This window comes from Bos grunniens, chromosome 4 (assembly GCF_055505025.1).
Source record: "Bos grunniens cultivar Pamir isolate PY7600 chromosome 4, Bosgru_T2T1.0, whole genome shotgun sequence".
Lineage (NCBI taxonomy): Eukaryota > Metazoa > Chordata > Mammalia > Artiodactyla > Bovidae > Bos > Bos grunniens.
The window spans coordinates 39,711,028-39,736,122 of record NC_141168.1 but is presented as its reverse complement, the minus strand read 5'-3'; the positions used below and the strand labels follow the sequence as shown (position 1 = coordinate 39,736,122).

General features: G+C 38.0%; 1 protein-coding gene across 26 annotated transcripts in view; it reads right to left on the bottom strand.

The window, feature by feature from the left end:
* The window catches only part of SUGCT (succinyl-CoA:glutarate-CoA transferase), a 784,651-nt gene that overhangs the window by 364,758 nt on the left and 394,798 nt on the right, over positions 1-25,095 (bottom strand). For 2 of the 26 annotated variants that reach the window (XR_015162294.1, XM_086396003.1), the window contains one exon: positions 23,976-24,116. The exons of the other annotated variants lie outside the window; for them this stretch is intronic. Coding sequence is in view for 1 of the 2 variants with exons in the window: in XM_086396003.1 (XP_086252129.1) it covers positions 24,090-24,116 (27 nt within the window). In the remaining variant the exon portion in view is untranslated. Of the gene's footprint in view, positions 1-23,975; positions 24,117-25,095 lie in introns of those variants that run through there. 26 annotated transcript variants of the gene reach the window in all.

Here is a 25,095-nt window from a genome sequence, read left to right as displayed (position 1 = left end):
TGCAGTTTTGATCCCTGGGTCAGGAAGATCCCCTGGAGGAGGAAATGGCAACCAACTCTAGTATTCTTACCTGGGAAATCTCATAGACAGAGGAACCTGGCAGGCTACAGTTCATGGGGTTACAAAGGGTCAGACACAACTGAGCGACCGAACACACACACACACACACACACACATACACACACAGCTCTTACATAGAAGAGTCAGGATTCAAACCCACATCTGCTTGACACCAGAGCCAGAGTTCAAAACATTACATCCTTTATACATGATCTCTTTTATTTTAATCTTTCTAAAAGACCCTTTACGATAGTCATTATTATCACCATTTTACAGGTTAGGAAGGTGAGACCCAAAGAAGTCAAGTGTCAAGTTCAACAAGAGTCCACCAGGAAGGTCTAGCCAGAGTTATCTACTCCAAGCACCTTCCTGGGATGGGAATTACTCTGATTGGAGGCATATTCAGTATTTCTAAAACATATCAACATTTTCTGAGAAAGAAAGTAGAACATTTGAAACAGCATAGCTGAGAGCCCTGAAGATGGATGTGCACACACTCAGATAACACGGCAACTGAATAAAGGTAATGGGGGTGGGGGAGGAATCTACACTTTAGCGCTCCACCACCATGAATGGTGCATAGCAGTCTGTGTAAATATAAATAGCTATATGTCTACACATACAAAGGTAAATATATAGATACCTATTTTCAGAAAACAATGAGAAGTCACACGGACAAGCTGTGATTTCTGAAAATCCATTGAGGGATTATCATTTATTATCATAAAACAATTATCTTGATAAAGAAAACATTAAGCATATACAATGGCATTCACCAAGGGCTGTAACATTTGACTTTGACTTTCCTGGTCTTTTTCTCTAAAAGAAAACACCAATATAGAGAACAATCATATAAATTTTTCTAACTAAATAAAAATCTTTTGTGTTATCTGAATGTTATTCTCTAAGAGAATCATTGCTCTTAGTGAATTCCTGCTGCTGCTGCTGCTGCTGCTAAGTCGCTTCAGTCATATCCGACTCTGTGCGACTCCAGAGACAGCAGCCCACAAGGCTCCCCCGTCCCTGGGATTCTCCAGGCAAGAACACTGGAGTGGGTTGCCATTTCCTTCTCCAATGCATGAAAGTGAAAAGTGAAAGTGAAGTCGCTTAGTCGTGTCCGACTCCTAGCGGCCCAATGGACTGCAGCCTACCAAGCTCCTCCATCCATGGGATTTTCCAGGCAAGAGTACTGGAGTGGGGTGCCATTGCCTTTTCCGTAGTGAATTCCTAGTTATTCCCTAACTCGAGGCCATACCGACAAATTCATATTTCCCTTTCTTTCTTTAAGGCACTAATACTCATTTCTGAAGAGAGTATAATATGACCAAAGTAAACTCAGAACACCACAACGTATTCTTTAAAGTCTGGAATGCAAGTCCAAAGTTATTACCCATCCAATTACTTCCATAAACTATGTTGCCATTCTGAACATTGTTTGTCAATATTATTTTGAACAAAATGCATTCTGGAAGTAAATTATCTCTGCTTGCCAACACAGAGATCATTCATCCTTACTCCCAGAAAAGCCAGAACCCTCTCAAACCCTGAATATGTACAGAATGACAGACATGAGCTCAGGCAGGTACCAAGTCTGTAATCACAGCCACAGCTTCATATAAACAGAAATCAGTCTTTCCCAAGTCCTGTGATTAGGTCAGGAAATCTCAAATCCCTGAACTAATTGATTAATATGACAATGTGGTGGTGGGGGATGGGAACGGTTCAGCATAATAAAGGCTGTACTTAAGCATAATTTGCCCTTTTCCTTCCCTGCCTATGGGAAAAGCATAATGGAAGACATTACCCAGATAGTAGCCTCTGTGTTTGGGCAAAGTTCTAGGTTATCATTTATGAATCCTGCTTGGACTTTGATCTCAGTTATGCTGACAAAGAAAATGAGTGGAGCAAGTCAGACAAACCCTTCAATGCCTGGTAATTGTGCCAGATGAACACGGCGTTGAACTGTTTCATCTGCCCTGGCAGGACAGCGCCAGGCCCCACCATGTGATCAATCTAGTATAAGCCCAGGTGTGGGGACCAGGCTCCAGGCTAGCCTAGCGCAGCCCTAGCTGTGAACCGATGTAAGCATCAGGGAACTTATGAGAAAGCATACAACCTGAATGTCAGTCAGGAAATGGTTACAAATTAGAAAAAGAAAGAGGAATTCAGGACAGAGGGGCCTCATATGCCACAGTAATAAAAGTAACTTCCTCTCTTCCCTCATTTCAGAACCACACAGTAGAATTCTCTCCATATGAAATTCCTTACAAGTCACATGCTCCACTAAACCACGGCCTGTCCCCTTCAATGGACTCACAGGATAGTCACACAGAAACAGATGTTACTGCTTTGCTCTCATGCTGTGAAGGGAAAGTGTAGCTGAGACATGGGGAAAAGCCAATCTATGACCTCTCCAGAACAATTCTCAAGCACCTCAAAGATGCCTTTGTCCTCTGGATAATCTGCACTCTAAAAGTTTGATAAAGCTCTCCAAGAGCCTGAAGCTCAAGTTTAATGATTCCAATAAAGTATTTATCTGAGCTGAAAGTGGCCTCTCACAGCTGGCAGACCAGGAGGTGACGCTGACCTACTAAATAGCAGTCTTTCTATCATTCTCAGACCGGCTAACTGAGCACCACCACAGTGCAGCATCTTCCTGGGCTGGCTCATAATTATTCTCTCTCTTATGTGTGTTCTCAAGATTATCTGTATGTGCCTATATTATGGCATTCATCCTGTTCTATTGTAATCACCCGTATTTATGTTTGTGCTTCCAAGTAGACGATTACCTCTTTTATTATATATATATATATATATATATTTTTTTTGGGGGGGGGGGCCATGCCACATGGCATATGGGATGGGATCTTAGCTCCTGGACCAGGTATCAAACCCACACCTGCTGCAGTGGAAGCATGGAATTTTCACCACTATTTTGCCAGGGAAATCCCCAGACTGTTATTTCTTGTGGATAGAAAGTATGTCTTCTACTGCCTCAAATCCACAGAACCTAGCACATACAGTATCCCATTCATGAATGTTCAGTGAATGAATGAACATATATCAGTCTGAATTGTCAGTATTTATTATGACCTGGCACAACATACATTTATTTCTCTTTCTGTCTGTATTAGATTGTATCCTTCCTTGTGATTTAACTAAACCATTTTTTCTATTTACAAACCTTGTGAGAGAGAGCTTAAATATGTTTTAAAGTTATACGTGAGTATTGGTTACATATGTTTATAGAGATGATAGGATTCCTGGTAGCATTCAGCCTGGAAGTCAATTCTTTCCCTCCCAAGAGAAGGGATATTTAGAGAAAAAATAAATAGGAAATTCAGCAGAAACTGTGGGGAATGGGAGAGCAAGAAAGATGTAACCTATAAAAACAAAAGTGGCCCAAGCAGATAATCAGGAGGGGTCCCAGGAGTGCATATCAACCAGAGAGCATGCCCATTTGAAGGCAGAGGGCCCGAGACAGCAGAGTGGGGGCCTTCAGGGAACTAGTCACTGCAAAGACAAGGACGCTGCAGCCTGAAAGAATAGAGCAGGCTGCCATGGAAGGAAAAAAGTGCACGAGAGGCAATAAAAGGAAACAGGCCAAATGAGTAAAAGAGAAAGCCGGAGGCAGGGAAATGCTTCAGTGAGACATCCTAGGCAGATCAGGAGAACTCTAGTCACATAGTAAATAGGTCCTGAGGAAAAAAGGTGAAATGTATGGGAACCTGGCAAAATGTCTAGCCATTTGACAGGATAGCAGAAGAGCCCATGAGGGTAACAGGAAAAGGGAAAAGAGCTGTAACTCTGGTGGCAGTAGTTCTTTAACAGAGAGAACTTGCTGAGTGAAATGAAACTGGGGACCAAAGAGAAGTATGTTAGTATATATGTATTTTTTTTTAATGTTCAAATAGTCACTTTCGCAAATTTAATGTTTTCTCCAGAGGGAAAGGTTACGTGGTTCTCGGATGAATCTTTATTGGTTGTAAGTCTCGGGATATTGTTATAACAAATGCCTCACTGTGAGGGCAACAATAGCCATCCTCCACTCAGGCAGGAAGAAATAGTTCTTGACTGGATCTGCCTCCTCCTCCTTCCATAGCGTGGAATGGAGCAGTTTGTTCCCCAAAGCAAATGCAACCTCATAAAAGACTAGTGATTGAACAGAAGATGAAATCCAGGCTGTTACAGATCAGGAAAACTTAGTATCACTAGCTATAACTAGATCCCCTGGCACAGGGTATGGCAACCGACTCCAGCATTCTTGCCTGGAGAATCCCCATGGACAGAGGAGACTGGCAGGCTACAGGGTTGCATGAGTCAGACATGACTGAGTGACTAAGCACAGAACAGATATACCTACAGTACAAATCCTCCCATCTTATAGAAAGAGATGCAACCAACATCAGGAGAGAAGATATAAGACACTGATATTCCATAAAAGTACTGGATGACCCAAAGTCACAGACACAATCCAGGACAGTTTAAATTCAATTAAAGTGTCTCTTCATCAGACAATAGAGCTACTGTTATAAATACAAATTTTTTCCAGTTTTACTGAGAAATAATAGACATATATTACTGCATAATTAAGATATACAACATGGTTTATATTTACATCTATTTACATGATTTACATCTATTGTGAAATGATTGCCACAATAGATTTAGTAAACATCCACCATCTCATATAGGTACAGTAAGAAGAAAAAATTCTTCCTTGTGACAAGAACTTTTAGGATATACTCTCTTCACAACTTTCTTATATATCATTAAGAAATGCTAACTATAGTCATCAAGTTGTACATTACATCTCTAGTACTTATTTATCTTATAACTGTTAAGTTTGTACCTTTAACCAATGCTCCCTCCCTCTTGCTTTGCCTCTGGTAACTGCAAATCTGATCTGTTTTTAAGTGAGTTTGGTGTCACTGTTTTCTTCTAGGTTCCACATATAAATAAGATCATATAGTATTTATCTCTGTTTGACTTACTTCATTTATCATAATGCCTTCAAGATCCATCCATGTCACAAATGGTAGGAGTTCTTTATTTCTATGGCTGAGTATAGATGGAGAGACAGATAATCTGAACTCCTTTATCCATTTAACCATCAATGGACACTTAGGTTGTCTCCATGCTTTGGCTATTGTAAATAATGCTTCTATGAACATGGGGGTGCATATATACACTTAAGTTTGTATTTTTGCTTCCTATGTATATATTCCCATAAGTGGAACTGCCACATCATATGGTAGTTCTATTTTTAATTTTTTAAGGAAACCCCATGCTGTTTCTCAAAGTGGCTGTACCAATTTACAATCCTACCAATAGTGGACAAGGGTTCCTTTTTCTCCACATTCACACCAGCATTTGTTATCTCTTGTGTTTTTGAGGATGACCATTCTAACAGGTGTGAATTCATATCTCATTGTGGTTTTAAGCTGCATTTCCCTAATGAGTAGTGATTCTGAGCATCTTTTCATGTACCTGTTGGCCATTCATATGTATTCTCTGAAAAAATGTCTATTCAGGTCCTATTTAATTAGATTATTTTTTGCTATTGAGTTGCATGAGTTCTTTATTTTGGATAGTGCGTGCTAAGTCACTTCAGTTGTGACTGACTCTTTGTGACTTTATGGACTGTAGACCATCAGGCTTCTCTGTCCAAGGGAATTTCCCCTTACCAAATATGTTGGCAAATATTTTTCCCATTCTGTAGGTTGTCTTTTCAACTTATGATTATGGGTAGCCATCCTAAACGATTACTTGGAAAGACTCTCAATTGTTCTCTCACCTCAAGTGTCTAGTTCTTGCGATCTATCTTCTGTGACAAATTCAGAGTAATTATCCTAAGAGATAAAACCAATTGTGCCATCCTCTACTTAAAACCCTCTCCTCACTCCCTGCCAATACCCAATAGAATGAATTCTGAGCTATTCAGGATGGCACAGAACATTTCTCAAAATCAGACTGCAAGCTACTTTTTCAGTTTTATCTTCTACCGCTTTCTTCCTCCCTCATCCATTTCTTTTTACACCAAAGTAGACTTTTCAACATTCCAGGAATAAATAGGTATTTTCAGATATTCATACTGCCCCTTCATCCTATCCCCACAGTTATAATGCTGCAGAATACATCATGAGAAATGCTGGGCTGGATGAAGCACAAGCTGGAATCAAGATTACTGGGAGAAATATCATGCAGATGACACCACCCTTATGGCAGAAAGTGGAGAAGAACTAAAGAGCCTCTTGATGAAAGTGAAAGAGGATAGTGAAAAAGTTGGCTTAAAGCTCAACATTCAGAAAACTAAGATCACGGCTTCCGATCCCATCACTTCTTGGCAAATAGATGGGAAACAGTGGCTGACTTTATTTTCCTGGGCTCCAAAATCACTGCAGATGGTGATTGCAGCCATGAAATTAAAAAGACGCTTACTCCTTGGAAGGGAAGTTATGACCAACCTAGACAGCATATTAAAAAGCAGAGACATTACTTTGTCAACAAAGGTTCGTCTAGTCAAGGCTATGGTTTCTCCAGTGGTCATGTATGGATATGAGAGTTGGACTATAAAGAAAGCTGAGTGTCAAAGAATTGATGCTTTTTAACTATGGTGTTGGAGAAGACTCTTGAGAGTCCCTTGGACTGCAAGGAGATCCAACAAGTCCATCCTAAAGGAGATCAGTCCTGCGTGTTCATTGGTAGGACTGATGTTGAAGCTGAAACTCCAATACTTTGGCCACCTGATGCTAAGAGCTGACTCAATGGAAAAGACCCTGATGCTGGGAAAGATTGAGGGCAGGAGGAGAAGAGGATGACAGAGGATAAGATGGTTGGATGGCATCACTGACTCGATGGACATGGGTTTGGGTGGACTCTGGGAGTTGGTGATGGACAGAGAGGCCTGGTGTGCTGCAATTCATGGGGTCCAAAGAGTCGGACATGACTGAGAAACTGAACCGAACTGAACTGAGACAGCTCACACACCAAAACCCTACCTTTCAAGGGCCTGCTTAAATGTCTTTTACTCAGTTTTCTTAGTCACAATAATTGTTCTTGCCTATATCTTTGAATTCTCTGACAGAGAATGAAATGGTTAGATGGCATCACCGACTCGATGGACATGAGTTTGAGCAAGCTCCGGGAGTTGGTGATGGATAAGGAAGCCTGGCATCCTGCTGTCCATGAGATTGCAAAGAGTCGAACATGACTGAGTGACTGAACTGAACTGATATCTTTGAATCACATTATGTTAATATTTAATTACATCACCATAGGAAACTGACTTACTAGAAAGTTGTGTGTGTCTAAATTTCCAACTGGATTATAAACTCTTTAGGCAGAAATACACTGATGATAACCTTTACATTTTTCTCCTAAATTAGTTTCAGCCAGATGCTTACATTTCTTTAATGTTTGCTCTACTTTCATACTCAATTTAAATTTAGCAATCATTCCAAGTCTTATTAGGCTGCATCCTTAGTTGTTGCAAAAAAAGAGTTACTTAGAGTGCAATGTTTTCTTTCCACAATTAATTAATCAAGCCTGCAGAAAGTCTAGAACAGGCCAGTATCAAGTAAAAGCCAAAACAATAGAGAGACAGGGAATATCATATTTACAAAGGGCAGAATTTATGTCATTAATTAAAAGGAATAATTTCCTCACAGAATGTCATACCAGGCCAAACAAAAGAGTGCCTCCCAAATTTTATATCTATCATATATGATCTGGATTGTAGCTATATGTTTACATGACAGAAATAGTGTCTCTTATGTTTCATGCCACTTTCCAACATAACCATTGCAATAATCTACACAAAGGAAGTGTTCAAAAACATGTGTCAACTGATAGAAAGATTGAGGATCTACTATTTAAATTGTCTGGTGATCATCAAATTTTCAAAGCTAATAGAAACTATACAAGATAATTTCTTTAGGTTTTAGACTATTGAACTGAAAGTAGTCAACAACCCACAATAAATTTACTAACAACTCAAATCAACTACTATATATTTGCTTATACATATGTACACAAACCTCAGTCCATAGTTCATCAGGCACTCTATCAGATCTAGGCCCTTAAATCTATTTCTCACTTCCACTGTATAATCATAAGGGATTTGATTTAGGTCATACCTGAATGGTCTAGTGGTTTTCCTTACTTTCTTCAATTTAAGTCTGAATTTAGCAATAAGGAGTTTATGATCTGAGCCACAGTCAGCTCCTGGTCTTGTTTTTGCTGACTGTATAGAGCTTCTCCATCTTTGGCTGCAAAGAATGTATCAATCTGATTTCGGTGTTGACCATCTGGTGATGTCCATGTGTAGAGTCTTCCCTTGTGTTGTTGGAAGAGGGTGTTTTCTATGACCAGTGCATTCTCTTGGCAAAACTCTATTAGCCTTTGCCCTGCTTCATTCTGTACTCCAAGGCCAAATTTGCCTGTTACTCCAGGTGTTTCTTGACTTCCTACTTTTGCATTCCAGTCCCCTATAATGAAAAGGACATCTTTTTTGGGTGTTAGTTCTAAAAGGTTTTGTAGGTCTTCATAGAACCATCCAACTTCAGCTTCTTCAGCATTACTGGTTGGGGCATAGACTTGGATTCCTATGATATTGAATGGTTTGCCTTGGAAACGAACAGAGATCATTCTGTCGTTTTTGAGATTCCATCCAAGTACTGCATTTAGTACTCTTTTATTGACCATGATGGCTACTCCATTTCTTCTGAGGGATTCCTTCCCGCAATAGTAGATACAATGGTCATCTGAGTGAAATTGTTGGTGATGGACAGGGAGGCCTGGCATGCTGCGATTCACGGGGTCGCAAAGAGTCAGACATGACTGAGCAGCTGAACTGAACTGAACTGAACTGATTTACACAAAAATATAAAATGTAATCCTTCCCCTCAAGTTGCTGACAGCTAACTCGGAGAATTAAAATTCACATATGTGAAAAAGAAAAGAATTCAATACAACACAAAACTGAGATCACTAAATTATATTTGTTTTAGAAAGGTGCAGAAATCATAACTAGGATCAGAAGATGAAAATAAGGCAAAATAGTTTAGAGTTAATGTGATAAAGAAAATAAAAATTCACCTGTAAGAGTTATTTTTCCTAAAAGAATTACTACCCACGTTTGCAAAGCTGCATGTTCAAAGTTTTATCTCAGCATAAAATGGAAATAATCTTGACATCCAGGACTGAATTAGCTAACAAATTATCAGACATCCATAAAACATATAGAATAAACTCTTAAGCAACTCAGCGTTGGGCTGCTACCCACCCATAGTGGGAACTCCACATATAACAACATTATAATCGGCCCTCCATACTTGGGGTTCCACATCCACAGGTTCAACCAGCTATGGATTGTGTAGTACCACAGTACATATTTATTAAAAAAAACTTTACACATGTTGACTTGTGTAGTTCAAACCTGTTATTCAAGAGCCAACTGTATTATGAAAGGATTTTAAATAATCCTTTTCAGTATGCCAGGCAAGAATACTGGAGTGGGTTGCCATTTCCTTCTCCAGGGATCTTCCCCACCCAGGGATCGAACCCGGGTCTCCCGCATTGTAGGCAGATGCTTTTACCATCTGAGCCACCAGGGAAGCCATATATGTGAATGGAAAATGATAATATATCAGAAGGAGCATTATGTATAATATTTTGTAAAATTAATTATATACATCAAAGCCTAAAAAGCTATAAAAGAGGTTTCCTCTGATCCCTGAGCTAAGGAAAATATTTATTTCCTCCTTTTATTTATCTTTATTATCTGCATGTTTATGGTAAACATGTATTTCTTTTATAATAAGAAAAACAAACAGTAATGGGGTTTCCTAGTACCTTGGAGCAATCTGGCATTCAAAGTAAGCATTCCCTCCTCTTTCTGTGTCCAAGAGAAGATCTAGTAAGATTAAGCCCATGAAAGAGTTTTGAAATGAATAAAGTGCTCTACTAAAAAGAAAAAAAAAGAAGAAGATATAACTTTTTAACTTCTTAAGGAAGGTATTTTAGTTTACTTTATGTATTGATGCGACTGGACCACGTAGTGCTCAAATATTTGTTCAAACATTAATCTGAACATGCCTGTGAGGAGGTTTTTGGATGATACTAACATTTGAATCCAAAGAGTGAATAAAACAGATTGCTCTCCAAAATGTAGGTGAGCCTCATCCAATCAGCTGAGACCTGAATAAAACAAAAAGGATAAGTAGGTGGGAAGTTCTTCTGCCTGACAGTCTGAGCTGAGACACTGGTCTTCTCTTGCCCTCAGATTAGACTTAAACTGTTGTCTCTCCTGATTCTCAGTCCTTCAGACTCAGGCTGGAACTACATGATTGGCTTTCCTTGATCTCCAGCTGGCCAACTGCAGCTCTTGGGATGTCTCAGCCTCCATAATCATGTGAACCAATTTCTTATTTTATTGATGTGTTTATTTATATCTATTTACCTATCTCCTACCGTTTCTATTTTTCTGGAGAATCCTGAATAAAGCAGAGAAGGAATCCTTACTTCTAAAATATCTTTAAAGAAGTTAATCTTACAGTTGTGTGCAAGATGGACTAGAGTTGGGAAAGTCCAGAGGCTAAGAATTCAGCTGAAAAGATGCTGTAGAAAGTGGGCAAAAATGATGAGAGGATGAAAGATGGCTGGGAATGAAGCCAATGGAAAAGGGAAGCTTCTGGTGTTCAGAGAACCAATAGGACTGAGTTCTAATTCTAGCTGGCCCTAGAGTAAGTCAATCACTTCCCTTCTCTAAGCCTCTGACTCTTCATGTATAAAATGATTTGTTTAGACCAGAAATCCTCCAGGGTCCTTTTCTGTTCTATAAATCTAAGATTCTATTATGATAGGAAACAATATTTAGATGCTTTTATTCAAACCATGAATACACTGGCTTAATTTTGTTCTTATACTATATTGAATATTCCATTGGTGCTCAATAAATAATACATTAAGCAAGCTCTTTTGGACATCATGGTTTAATGGAAAGGCCTAGAAATGCCCTGCCTTTTGGCAAAGTCTTTGCAATATCAATTACTTTATTAACTTTGCAAACATATAATGGAAAAATAGGCACATTACTTTGAAATAGGCCTGTTTTAATCCAATCCTCTTTCTTAATCATGGAAAAAGCCAATTTATAAGAATAAAACATTCCATATCTGATAATTTATTTATAATGAAACATTAAGTCACTTCAGGACTTGATGAAATTTGAAGTTATCGTGCAGGGCTTCCAGCAGACCAGACAGCGATACCAGTTTGATATATGTGCATTCCCTTCCCACAGGTATACTAGACTTAATGGTCTTCCAGATCTGAGTCTAAGTCTAGGAAGAAAAAACCTTACCTTTACTCCAAATAGAAATCTCCCATCAAAGCTGAGAAGCACTTGAATACTATATCTAAAGATTAACTCCCTCAGATGTTCAAATCCATGTGATCCACATTATATATGAATGTGGATCTCTTTTATAGATCTTCATGGTTAAGCCCATCTGATCAAATTCAACCATCTTACAAACAAATCACAAGGCCACAAAAGATGTAATAAACACATAGAGAGTGCACTGCCTCACCCACATTCACCAACACCATCTTCCTGAGAATAATACAGTTCTCTGGGTAATTCCTGAGTCAGAAGTTTAAATGCACACACCCATGATTCTCCAGTGACTAGCATATTACTTAGTTATTCTCTGTCTGCCTGGAAAATCAACAGAAAAAAAAGAAAGAAGAAAAAAAGGACAGCACACTAAATCTCTTTTCATCCTGTTGTCTGATCTCTTAGAACCTGGACACATGTACCATCTCTTACTTTCATAAAATCCTTTTCCTTCCTTTGCCTTGGGTTCTTTTTTTTTTTCAACTCAACCTGGATCTAACAGCATTTAATGTCCTGAAGCTTTCAGGTAAGGCCATATTTTACATCATATTTTATTTCTGGTCTTGGCAGTAAATGTGGAATTAGCTATTAAATCCGGATTTCTCATCTAGTCAACTCCAGGAAAAAGTACAATAGAGAAAGGAGAAAGAGCCAGAGACCCTGACCAACAGGAACTATATTAAACCAGAAGAAAGGTTTTCCACTTGTGATCCAATAGAAAAGAAAAAAGAAAGGCTCAACATTTCCATCATCGAATGAGAACTTCTTCCAGTGGAGGGGCTCTGTGGTGAACCTTTCCCTGACTTTTCTCCAGGAATACTGAATATGTCATGACTCCTTTCAACTCTGCCTCCTCATTCCATGCTATTAATTGAGGTTTATGAGCTCCAACCTATTATTTCTAAAGAGGGAAAAAAGGAGGATTCCTTCCAAAACTATCTGGTTCTCCATCCCCACCTGCCTTCATTTATAAAACAAGCCATCTAAATCTCTCAGGCTATTTTTCCACCGGCTTGTTTATAATGTGGTAATGATTATGCTAATTCCAGCTGGGAATACATCGATGTGGACCTGCTGTGTGAGTCTGTGAAGTGGGGCAGGGCTTTATAAGTGCATGAGGAGAACAATTCCATAAAATTATAGTACATATGTAGCCCTCTCTCCATATTTACTAGTTTGTTGTAAGCTCCTTCTCAAATGGGAAATAGACCATGTTTCCTTTGCAGAGGGATAGTTATTGAATAACGAAGACCATGTGTTCTGCTACATCTTATTTGTCTGAGCACTCTGCAGCAATTTTCTAAACCAAATTAATAACAGTATACTAAACTTATTTCCCCAGTGAAAACTTCTGGCTACTAACAGTGTCAGTATATGCACCTCACTGTCCCCAAGAGCACAGGTAATCATTCTGCAACCACGTCCATGATGCATCTCAGCGATGCATGCTGCTTATGGTATGTGAGGGGAAACGACACCCTCTAATGAAATGATATTGTTTATAAAAGCAATAGAGTATTACATCACTTTCCCTACAAAGAGAAGAGAATGTGAAATTTCACAAAAGACAGATAGCTATTTAATGCATAACTTGTCACCATGGTCAGCCTCAGCATAATAAAATGCACATGGAAAAATTCCTCACAGCAAGCCCCTTGCATAGCAGATTCTTGCTTCATCTGGGTTCAAGGGTGTGTATGTCTCCGAAGAAAATGATATTTCTCCTTTGCTCACTCACACACACACACACTTGCTGCACAATAAGCTTCAAATAGCATTTCGGAGATGTCTGCTGGATGCTGAGCACACAGAGGCAAGAGGCTGGTAGTGAGCCTCCTCTGTGATTAGAGAAAAAGCAACTATCTCCTTCCTGCAGATCAAGGAAACGCACATCCACATGACACCTAAACACTGGAGAACCCAGTGTATGTAAGAACTGCTCTCTCTATTTTTACCCCTGAGAGCCAAGTAAATTGCAAGCAAACACAATGTAATTCTGGTAGCAAACCAATCACAAAAGGGATTTACATTTTTTTTTTTACAACTTTATGCCAAATGACACTACTTCCTTACCCAGTATGATTTTTGCCACACCAGAGTAAAGGCATTTTTCTGCACCCATACTTGGAAGCAAATAGAATCCTGTTGTCTCAGCAAAACTTTCAATGAATGTTGCCAGTGACGGAGGTTTTGTAACATCCTTACATTTCAAATAGAGTGCTTTTGGTCCCAACCCAATATATAAGCATATATGCTTATTATTACAATTCACTCTATAAAATCCCGACTGGGGGGATTTTAGTTCCATTTATACATCACAACTCAAACATTCTATTCATTCCACAGCATGTTCTCTCTCTCCAACTAAAAATTCTTTCTGCTTTTCTGATGTAAATGTAAAATATTAATTATAATTCACACATGAGAAATATTTCTAACAGAATCAGAAATAGTAAGAGTTAATGGTTTAGTCCAGCAGATAAACTTTTGCAGGTTTCCATCTGAAAGTCATAACATAACCTTTTATTCTGTGTGTCATTGGTACAGAAGGTTTTTCAAGGCAGAGTTCTTCAAACTGCAAGATGTTAAACAGATGTACTGCAGAGTCTTCCAGGTCCAAACTATGAAGGGTCTGTTTTCAGTCTGTGTGTTGAGTCCTTCATTTGTTTTATTCCTTTATCAAGATCTTCATGTTTGGGTATTTCTTCTCTTAAAATTATGTTGCTGTTACAGTGTCTTAAGCTGCATATTTGTTTAGAACCAGATTTTAAACCATACTCTTTTTGAACTAAATAAGAAATATTCATTTAAATTTTGCTATTTAAAGGCATGTGTTAGCAGGAAAAATCTCTGCTTCTTATAGCAGGTGCTGTAAGCCCAATCCCAGATGTTGTGATGTGTAAATAGCCACTGAAGAATTTGAGAAATGGGTAGAGATGCGAGAAAGAGGAAGGCATAAATAAAAAACAGACATTTTTGAAACCTCAGGTCATATGGCCTATCACTAAAAGTCCTTTCTAAACATTTCAACTTTTGTTTTCCATTGGTGGGCTTCTATACTTAATGGTTTCTCATGTTGCAAATATTACTTTCCAAAATGTGGGAATAGGCATAGTCATGAACCTGGCTATTCATTTCCAAGGAACCAAATTCTATCCCCATATTGACCAGAATGAGATGTGCTACATTCCAGCTCAATAAGCTAAGGCACAGAAGCCTATCTTATAGATGTGGCCATTTCTCCGATCTTAAACCAGATTGAAGTTTGGAGTTTAACAGTAACAAGGCAGCATGATAAATGGGGTTCTCTGGAGCTTAAACCTCAGTCTTTGTAGTTGAAAGGCCAGTTTTGCCCCTTTTGTTCTTACCCACTTGTTACTTGAAGGGATTTCAGAATGTATAGCTCTAACAGGGTTAAAAGGGTGCTTATAAATGTTTTCTCCTTATTTAGTTTGATGTTGGCAGCGCCCCTCCATCATTTCAATGAGAGACACATGAGCAGAAAGGCCTTTATAACATAGGCAGGGCTTTATAATATGGGCAGCTTCCTTCTCGAATATCCTTTTGCTATCATACTAATCAGTAGTAAGGGATAATTAAAGCCATACATAACACAGGGCCAAGCTTTGACTACTTTAACCACTTCACTACCCAACCCCTCTGCATATACACTGACAGAAAAATACAGAGCATGGCCTTGAAAGGGAATCTAGCATGGAGGTTAAGAGCACAGATTTTGGAGTCAAATATACCTGGCTTTTCATCATGACCAGCACTTAGAGGATGTGTGGCTAGAAAGTTACTCTTTAGGCCATGGTTTCCTGTCTGTAAAGAGGATGATGATAATGATGGTTATGAGTAGATTACAGATGTGATAGAATTATTGTGAGGATTAATAGGAAAGGTACATAAATGACTCAGCCAACAGCCTGACAGTACTAAATGTTAGCTATTATTTTATTGCAGCATCTATACCATATATTCCAACTGAAGTGAATACCTCTCTCCTCACTGAACCCTTACCCCTGCCGCTGTATTACCAAGCATTTGCAGATCCTGATCCTTTTCTTTGGAAGGCCCTCTTCATATATCTCTGTATGTACCACCTATACCAGCATGCCATCCTTTGTGTTCTCTGTCCAAATTTACCCAACCTTTGAGACACAGATCAAATGCCATTTCCTCATGAAATATTTCCTGAACTCTTCAAGTTGTGAACTTTTACTTCCTTGAATCCCCAAGGTTTTTATTTTTCCTACTGTAGAGAGTTGAACATTCTACTTGTTTACTCTCACAGACTATCCTCATTGGTTCGTGGATAGTACTTGTGTTATATTTATTTTCCCTTTTATTCCCAATCCTCATTCCTAGACTCCTTCTCCCATAGGAAAACTTTCTAATATGCATTTATATCCTTTTATTCATAATTATTCTTGGAAAATATGTATTAGTTTTATGCACACACATTAATTTACTTAAATGAACACTGTGATAGATGTCAGTCTGCTTCTTTTATTTCTCCATGGTCTTTTGTGATCCTTCTGTGCATTGCTTACATTTTACCTAAAGTTTTGGTTTGGTTTTCTTGGCTGCATCAAGTCTCAGTGGTGACATGTTGGATCTTTCATCATGGCCCACAGGCTCTTCCTTGAGGCTCACAGGGATATTAGTTCCCTGACAAGGAATTAAATCCACATCCCCTGCATTGGAAGGTGGATTCTTAACCATTGGACCAATGCATAAGTCCCTTACCTACACATTTAACATTGAATTCCTGGCCACCAGAAATGAGTATCTTCATACATTCCCCCTCATGGACCTGTTTGGGAATTCTTCTTGGGATATATGCCAAAGAGCAGAATCACAGGATCACAGGAATAAAGAGCAGAATCACAGGATCACAGGAATAAGTAAGCCTATTGACCAAATAATGGCAAATCATTCTCCAAAAGGTCTTCACTGGCAGGAATCTCAACAGAGGTGCATGTTGGCCTCTATATTCCACATCTGTGTCAACACATGGCTCTATCCAGCCAAGTCTTGCTACTTTACTCAGTGTAAACTGATATCTCATCATTGTTTCACTTGCATCTCTCTACTTACTAATGCACTGACTCTTCATGGTTCTGTTTTACTTTGGCCTTTGGCTTATATAGCCCCAAAATTTTTCATCTGAAATGCTTCTCTTTTCTCTTCACCCTCTGCAGAATTACAAATTACTCTAAGGTAGAGGCATATTTATTTTTCTCATTTTTGCACTCACTACAAAGCCTACTATAGTACCTGAAGAAAGACATAAAATATTAATATATAAATAAAAATAAACTAAAAGCATGAGAGTATGTGTGGACAGTGACAGAGAAAAATGATTGCTTTGAAATCTAAAATAAGTGAGATAAGGTTCATCCTCTGATTTCTAAAACCACGATTTCCCTTGGCCAGCTGAACTAAAAATGACAGCACCATTCACTACCTCAAACTCCACATTGAAGGTTAGGAAGAAGTTGCTAATGTGCTGATTCTAAAGTAGAGATTTTACTGTGACATCTACAAACAGTCCCCCTTGATCAGATGCACAAGTAAATTTCTTCACTACTCACTTTAAGGACCTAATGGGCATTATGCTGGCAGCTTCATCTTGGGAAACCCCAAAGCCCTGCTCTTATACACAGATACAAAAAGTGGTAAAGAAAATTCTACTTCTTGCCAACATTAATTTTCCCTAGAGGGTAGATGGGTATTTACCTAGTAGCCTATGCAAATAGCTATACTTTCTGTAACTTTCCTGATAAAGGCAGAGCAACAGTGGTCTCACACTTAATTATGTGTGAGAACATCATGAACACTTGCTTGATTAATATCATGAAAGTTGCCAAGTCACACAGTGTGATGATCAAGAACAAGGTCTTTGGAGTCAAACTGACATGGTTAGAATTCTGACTCTGTCACATACAGCTCTGTTACTTTTTATTTCTTCTGCCATCAGTTTTCGCATCTGCAAAATATGAACAATGAGACTGGCTTTATAGGACTATTGTATCACTAATAACCAAATGAAACAATGGTATGGTACTTGATAAATGGTAGCGATTTTATTATGCCTGTCCTTTCCCCAACCTATTCCACATTATCAAGGTGAAACAATAGATAGAAGTATGCTACTAAAATGTGAATTAAGTCTTAGAAAGAAATGATATATGATTAAGTGAGAGGTTTTCCTTGCAAAATTGAATTTTATTTGCTATAGTGGGGAAAATACATTATTTTAAGAAAGAAAGATTTGGTTTTATTTTGAGTTCCAGCTATACCACTTCAATGCTGTGTGAGCTTAAGCAAGTACCTTGGCCTCAAACCAGTATGCAGACTGCTGTCAATAGGGATAATACTATGTAATCCTCAGACACACTGTAAAAATGTGACATGATAATAAATGGGAGAGTACTTTGGAACCTGCAAAAGAGCATGCATAAAATATGTTCAATATCACTGGTTTCCAAAGTCTGACAGCACCTTAGTTATTACTGGCATTTAGTTGGTGCTCAAAACAATAATCTACTCCATGATTCAAAATGTCAGAAGCATTTTTCTAGGGATTAAGTAATGTTGGTAAGAAATTTTTATTTCACTTTATATGCCCAACTTTCATTTAGTATTTTGGAAATCAGAAGATTCTATACAACATTTGAGACGAAATGAAAGAAACCATCATTTCCCTAACTCTATAAGCATTAACAAGAGAAATGTGTCTCTTTAGTAGAAGAATTTTGCTTCTCTAGAACAACTGTTTATTTTAATCCTATGAAAATCCTAATACTTATATAAGCAATTTAGTTTCCTTCTTTGTGCTGCCTGCTAGAAATCTCAGAATGAAACCGGAGGTCACTTCTGAATGTGCTAGACTACGCAGCATTTCATATTTTGTGTTTTACCTCTTCTCAGACCTATTTTACTATTCTAACACATATTCTTCTTTGCCCAGATTGTCCTACTGGCTGCTTTATCTTCTTGAGCGAGAAAGTCGAAAATAAATAAACAGAATAATCTCAATGCCTAGGGAGAAGTTAGTCTGAACTTCACTTTAGAGCCTTCTAAAGAAGAGCCATCTTTTATCTGTGCATCTTGCTCCTGTCCTTGGACAGCACCAAAGCATCTCAATCAATCTTTCTTCATCTGTATACCCACTAATACAGAGACAGGGCTCTTATGTATTTAGACTTTGCTCAAGAAAATGTCCCTGGTGAAATCTGAATGCTTACTTTTTACCATTCCTTTGTGTCATCAGCACCCAGACTTAATCTTTGCTTTGGTTTGTGTTGAGAAGTATTTCTTGAAAACATTACCCAGCTTATTAGCTTTTGTATTCTAATCTTTAAAATTCTGAACTAAAGCCAAACATACCTTGCCTACATGTGGTGCTTATATAACAATGGTTCTTATTCTGTTTTACAGAGCATCAAACTCTGACTAGAAACTTAAAGGGCAGAATGCCCTGCTGTCAAAAAAAGAAAGAAAGGGGAAAAAAATAAAAGAAAAAAGCAAACAAAAAAACTTGGTGACCATAACTGTAACCTTATCTGGTTATTTTAAGAGGGTGGAAAGAGAATATTTTGATGGTGAAAATCGAGTCATAAGCCTTCATTTTCTATAGTAGGCTATGCACAAACTTTAAACTTTTTATATTGTTTTATATCTTTCATACCAGACCATTTATCTGGTAATCAGTAATAACCCTAATACTTTCATCCTTCAAACTGTTTTCAAACATAGTTTCAAAATCCAAGCATTAAAAATTAATACTAAATGGATGAATATGTTCATTACCTTGACTGTGGTGATGGTTTCCTATGTCAAAAATGTCAATGCTTAATGATGCAAAAATAATAATAGTTATCACTGCCATTAATCATAGTAATAAATTTGAACTACCAAAATACAACATGATGTGCTTCACCTTGGAGGTATTTTCTTACTTGACTTAATATAAGAGCAACATCAATAATAAAATTAAATTGACCGACTACAGATGAATGCCACTAAGGTTGTAAAGTTAAATAAAGTAAAGGAAACAGTATGTTTTGTAGGTATCTCAGTCATTAGTCTAAAAACAGAAAAAAAGAAATTCAAACATATGCAATAGGCCACATTAAATGACTCATAATGATTAATCCCATAAAATATATAAATTGTTTTCTAAGCTTCCCCAAATATAAATCTCCTTGCTCATAGTGGAGTTAGTCTAAAATTACCCTTATGCTACTGTGTTCTGACTTTTTAAAAAGTCTCAAGAAAATTAAATTTGCACTATCTAATAGTTTCCTATTTATATTAAACATTATTATAAAAAGTGTTTAATGGTCCTATGGATTGTACTAAATTCAGAATCTTCAAAATCTCTGTTAAGAGGCCAGTACATTTGAATGTTAAGGAGAACCCATAATGAAGGATTTATAATGCTTTATCTATTCAGGGCTGTATAACCATAAAAATTATTTCTCAAACACATAAATTTAGGCTACATCCACATCTAAGATCTAATGTACATTTGTTTTCTATTGTTTACTCATTCTAAACACCAGAGTTGCACATGGTGTATATTCAGAATTATAATGAAATAATTGGTGACTACTTGGTTTAATAAAGGTAAAGCTTTCATAATTAATCTATTAATTAAAGCCTTAAAAGTACTCAGCTGATTAGCATTATAGACTTTATAGTTTTATCCCAAATTTTAATAAAAATATACAGAATAGGATGTTTTGTTTTATAATGATAAGGCAAATATTTCTCATCATATTCAGTGGCTAGATTTGATAGGGAATGTAGTTTTGCTGCACCTGGGGCTCAGGAGTCTGCCACACTACTTTGGCAAAAGAACATTTTTATTCTCAAAGGGAATACAGGCTCATAGGTACTGCTGGAGTAAAGAGGTTCCTTCCTCAGACTTCTCTGGTGGTCCAGTGGTTAAGACTTCACCTTCCACTGCAGGGGGTGTGGGTTCAATCCCTGGTGGGAGAACTAAGATCCCACATGCTGCAGGGTGAGGCTGAAAATATTAAAAATTTTAAAAGGAGGCTCCTTTCTCAAACATGTAGTAAAACAAAGACCCTGACGATATTATTTGAACCCCTTAATGCAGCCATTCTTGAAACCAGGAGTGACTCCAACATATTGCAATAGTATGAATCTATAGCTTCATTTTTTTTTTGTCTTGACTTTAAATTGGGTTTTGGTCACTAACAACTGAAAGAGTGTGAATGCTTTTTTTTTTTTTTTTTAGATTTTTGTGGTTTATTTTATATTGTTCTGTCAGATATCATTTAGTGAATAACTTACCTTTTTAGAATCTTCTGACTTTACTTGAAAACTGTATCATCTTAAATGCATAAAGTAAAGCTTGTTCAGTTGCTAAGTCATGTCCAACTCTCTGTGACCCCAAGAACTACAGCATGCCAGGCTTTCCTCTCCTTCACTCTCTCCCGGAGTTTGCTCAAATTCATGGCCATTGTGTTGATGATAGTAAAGCTAACCAGGTACATAAAAGGGTCTAAGAAACTCTCCTTTAAGAAAAATTATCAACTTCTCTCTTTTCCCCAGGCTGAGAAAAATGTCTCTACTCTCAGCTCCCAGAGCAGCATCCACATAGTAACTAGTAATTTGTGTGCTCAGTGACTAAGTCATGTCCAACTCTGCAACCCCATTGATTACAGCCCACCAGGCTTCCCTGTCCATGGGATTTTCCAGGCAAGAATACTGATGTGGGTTGCCATTTCCTTCTCCAGGGGATCTTCCTGACCCAGGGGACCAGGACCAGGTCTTTCATATCTGTATCCCCACAGCCTAACCAGATATTTAACATGTAGCATGGCTTTAGGAAATGCTTATTAAAGTAATGGATCTCAGTATCACACAGCTAACTACTTGCTTGGCCTTAGTTAGTGAGCTCCCATCCAATTCTAAGAGTAGCCATTCCAAAACTTCCCATCCTCACATCCCTCATGATTGCCTTGCTTCTAAGCTGATCATTCACAAATAATTTTGCCTACTACTTTATTGAGAAAATGAACAAAGAAGGAATTCCCTCTACTTTCTGTCCCTTCACCTTTAATCCACCATGCTCCTCTCCCACTTCTTCCTGACAGTCTCAGAGCATGAGATACCCTTTCTTATAGGTTTTTCCCATTTCTGTCATGTTCAAGCTCTTACTCGATTTGTTATACTCCTTTTTCTAGACTATGAAACCTCTTCTTCCTCATAGTTAGTTCAGTTCAGTTCAGTCGCTCAGAGGAACTAAAGTGGGTGAAAAAGGAGAGTGAAAAAGCTGGTGGGAAATTCAACATTCAAAAAAAAACTAAGATCATGGCATCTAGTCCCATCACTTCATGGCAAATAGAAGCCACTTTCCAAAAAGTGGCAACAGTGACAGATTTTATTTTCTTGAGCTCAAAAATCACTGTGGATAGTGACTTCAGCTGTGAAATTCAAAGATGCTTGCTCCTCGGAAGGAAAGCATGAGTGAAAGTCGCTCAGTCGTGTCCGACTCTTTGCGACCCCATGGACTGTATAGTCCATGGAATTCTCCAGGCCAGAATACTGGAGTGGGTAGCCTTTCCCTTCTCCAGGGGATCTTCCCAACCCAGGGATCGAACCCAGGTCTCCCGCATTGCAGGCAGATTCTTTACCAGCTGAGCCACAAGGGAAGCCCAAGAATACTGGAGTGGGTAGCCTATCCATTTCTCCACTGACTCTTCCTGGTCCAGGAATCGAATCAGGGTCTCCTGCATTGCAAGCGGATTTTTACCAACTGAGCTATGAGGGAATCCCTTGGAAGGAAAGCTATGACAAATCTAGAGAGCATATTTAAAAGCAAAGACATCACTGTTGACAAAGGTCCGTATACTCAAAGCTACGGCTTTTCCTGGAAAATCCCAAGGACAGGGGAGCCTGGCAGGCTACCGTCCATAGTGTCACACAGAGTTGGACATGACTGAGAGGCTAAGCATAGCATACGGTTTTTACAGCAGTCACATACTGATGTGAGAGTTGGATCATAAAGAAGACTGAGCACCAAAGAATTGATGCTTTCAAATTGTGGTGCTGGAGAACACTCTGGAGAGTCCTTTGGGCTGCAAGAAGATCAAACCAGTCAATCCTAAAGGAAATCAACCCTGAATATTCATTGGAAGAACTGATGCTGAAGCTAAAGCTCCAATACTCTGGCCACATGATGTGAAGAGCCGATTCATTAGAAAAGCCCCTGATGCTGGGAAAGATTGACGGCAAAAGGAAAAAGGGGCAGCAGAGGATTAGATGGTTAGAAAGCATCATCAATTCAACAAACATGAGTTTGAGGAAACTCTGGGAGATAGTGAAAGACAAAGGAGCCTGGTGTGCTGCAGTCCATGGGGTCACAAAGAGTCAGACATGACTTAGTGACTGAACAACAACAACAACAACAAAGTTATAAGAACTCTTTCTAAAGAGATTGAACATAGAATCATAGAATTTTCTTACCCTCAAACAGTAGAAGTGATTCTTCAGCTAAATTTCAAAACAAATTTTTTAAAAGAGTATAAAATATATCAAAGAATATTTTCTGAATGCATAAAAATCAATAAAACTATCTCAGAGAGGATAAAATTCTGGATTTTTCATTTATATATTTTTTCTGTAGCTTTCATAGATAAGTTTTCAAAGAAGAATATTGATATTTAATTACTGTTCTAAAAAACTTAGATTAGATGCAATACTATTAAATTTACATTTTGAGGCCAATAATTTGTGCAAAGTGAAAGAAGCTTCAGAGGCACTCTTTAAAAAGAATAAATACTTAAAAGAACAACTGAGGATGTAGAAAACTTTTAGATTATGCAAACATGATTCCCAGATTTGAATTTTATTGTTCAATGTACTATTAATCAATTTTTTTATGGTTGAATCACTTTCTACACTCTGGCTCTTCATTTAATACAGACTTCATAATGATGCTCCTTGCATTTCATAACTATTAAACTATATTACTTCAGCACCTACAGTTATTTAGTAACTCACATTCTATTTTGAATTACCCCAAAACATTTTTGGAATGGAAGGAAGGGTTTATCAGGAGGCTTAGTAGCCTATCATGAATTTTAAAAAGCAGAAATTGTTAACCTTAACCAACCAAACTGCACTTAAAGACCACAATTTTCTCATTTACATGAGCAGATAGACTAATGACGTAGTATTGATTTAATTTCATTATAATTAAAATACATGTTTAAAATTCACATGTTAAACATTCACATGAAAGCTTTACTGTTCTGGAACTTAATGCTGATACTATTGTTTGGATGACTTGACGGAATCAGTAGGTCACCTTAACATTAAAAAAAAAAATTGTCAAATGTTAATATGAAATGTCTTTTAAAATCTCTTGCACGCTTACTTAAGATGAACTTTGGATAATTCAACACTACAGATTAAAAGTAATCTGAGGCCACCCACAAACACATAAATATACACACAGACTCTCACATTCAGTTTGTGGTGCCACACTTAAAATATTTATTTTTTTTCATGCTTTATTGGATCTCTTTAAGAATATAAGGAGGGAATTCCCTGGTGGTCCAATGGGTAGGGGTCCATACTTTCACAGCCAATGGTCCGGGTTCCATCCCTGGTCAGGGAACCAAGATTTGACAAGTCACATGGCACAGCCAACAAATTTTTAAAAAACAGAAAAGAATATAAGAAATCCTACAGGTTCCCTTCCTCCATTCCAGATAAAGTACACAGACCCATACACCTGGCTAAAGTCTAACATGGACCTCTCCTAAGGAGAGAAAGCCCTCAGTTAACCAATTTTCCCTTAAAAAAAAGACATTTTTTCCATCTGTGGTTCCCAAAGGAACATAAGACATGGCTAAATTTTGTTTTAAGAGTTCTAAAATAAATTCTTTTATGCTTCTGCTGTTGTAAAGTTACTCTAAGGCATTAAATCATCCAGTAGTGTTGGATCCTTATTACTGAACAAATTAAGCAATGATTTTGACCAATCTCATATAAAAATCCACACGAGGCCACCCTTCCAGTCTGACCCACTCCTTAGGCCTGTTCCCTCATCTATTTGGTCTCTCCTCCCAGGCTTCTGGACAAGTGGGCATTCAGAAAGACTAAACTAAATACTGTTCCATGCTTGTGGTAGAAACACATTTTTAAAATATCTAATGTTCAAATAAATAAATAAAATATCTCATGTTCAATACAAACTATAAGGATATAAATGTAGAGGCGGATAGGGACTTCCCACCTGTTATAAGAGCAAGAACTATTACTATTATTAAAACATTTTTGAGTAGTTACCTAAATAACATTGTTCACAACCACAATGTAATTCTAATTCAATAGTTGTGTGTGCTTAATTGTTCAGTTGTGTCCAACTCTCGGTGACCCCTGGCATGACCTTAGCCCACCAGGCTCCTCTGTCCATGGGGATTCTCCAGGCAAGAATACTGGAGTGGATTGCCATGTCATCCTCCAGGGGATCTTCCTGACCCAGGTCTCCCACATTGCAGGCGGATTCTTTGCCGTATGGTCTGAGCCACCAGGGAAGCCCAAGAATACTGGAGTGGGTAGCCTATCCCTTCTCCAAGGGA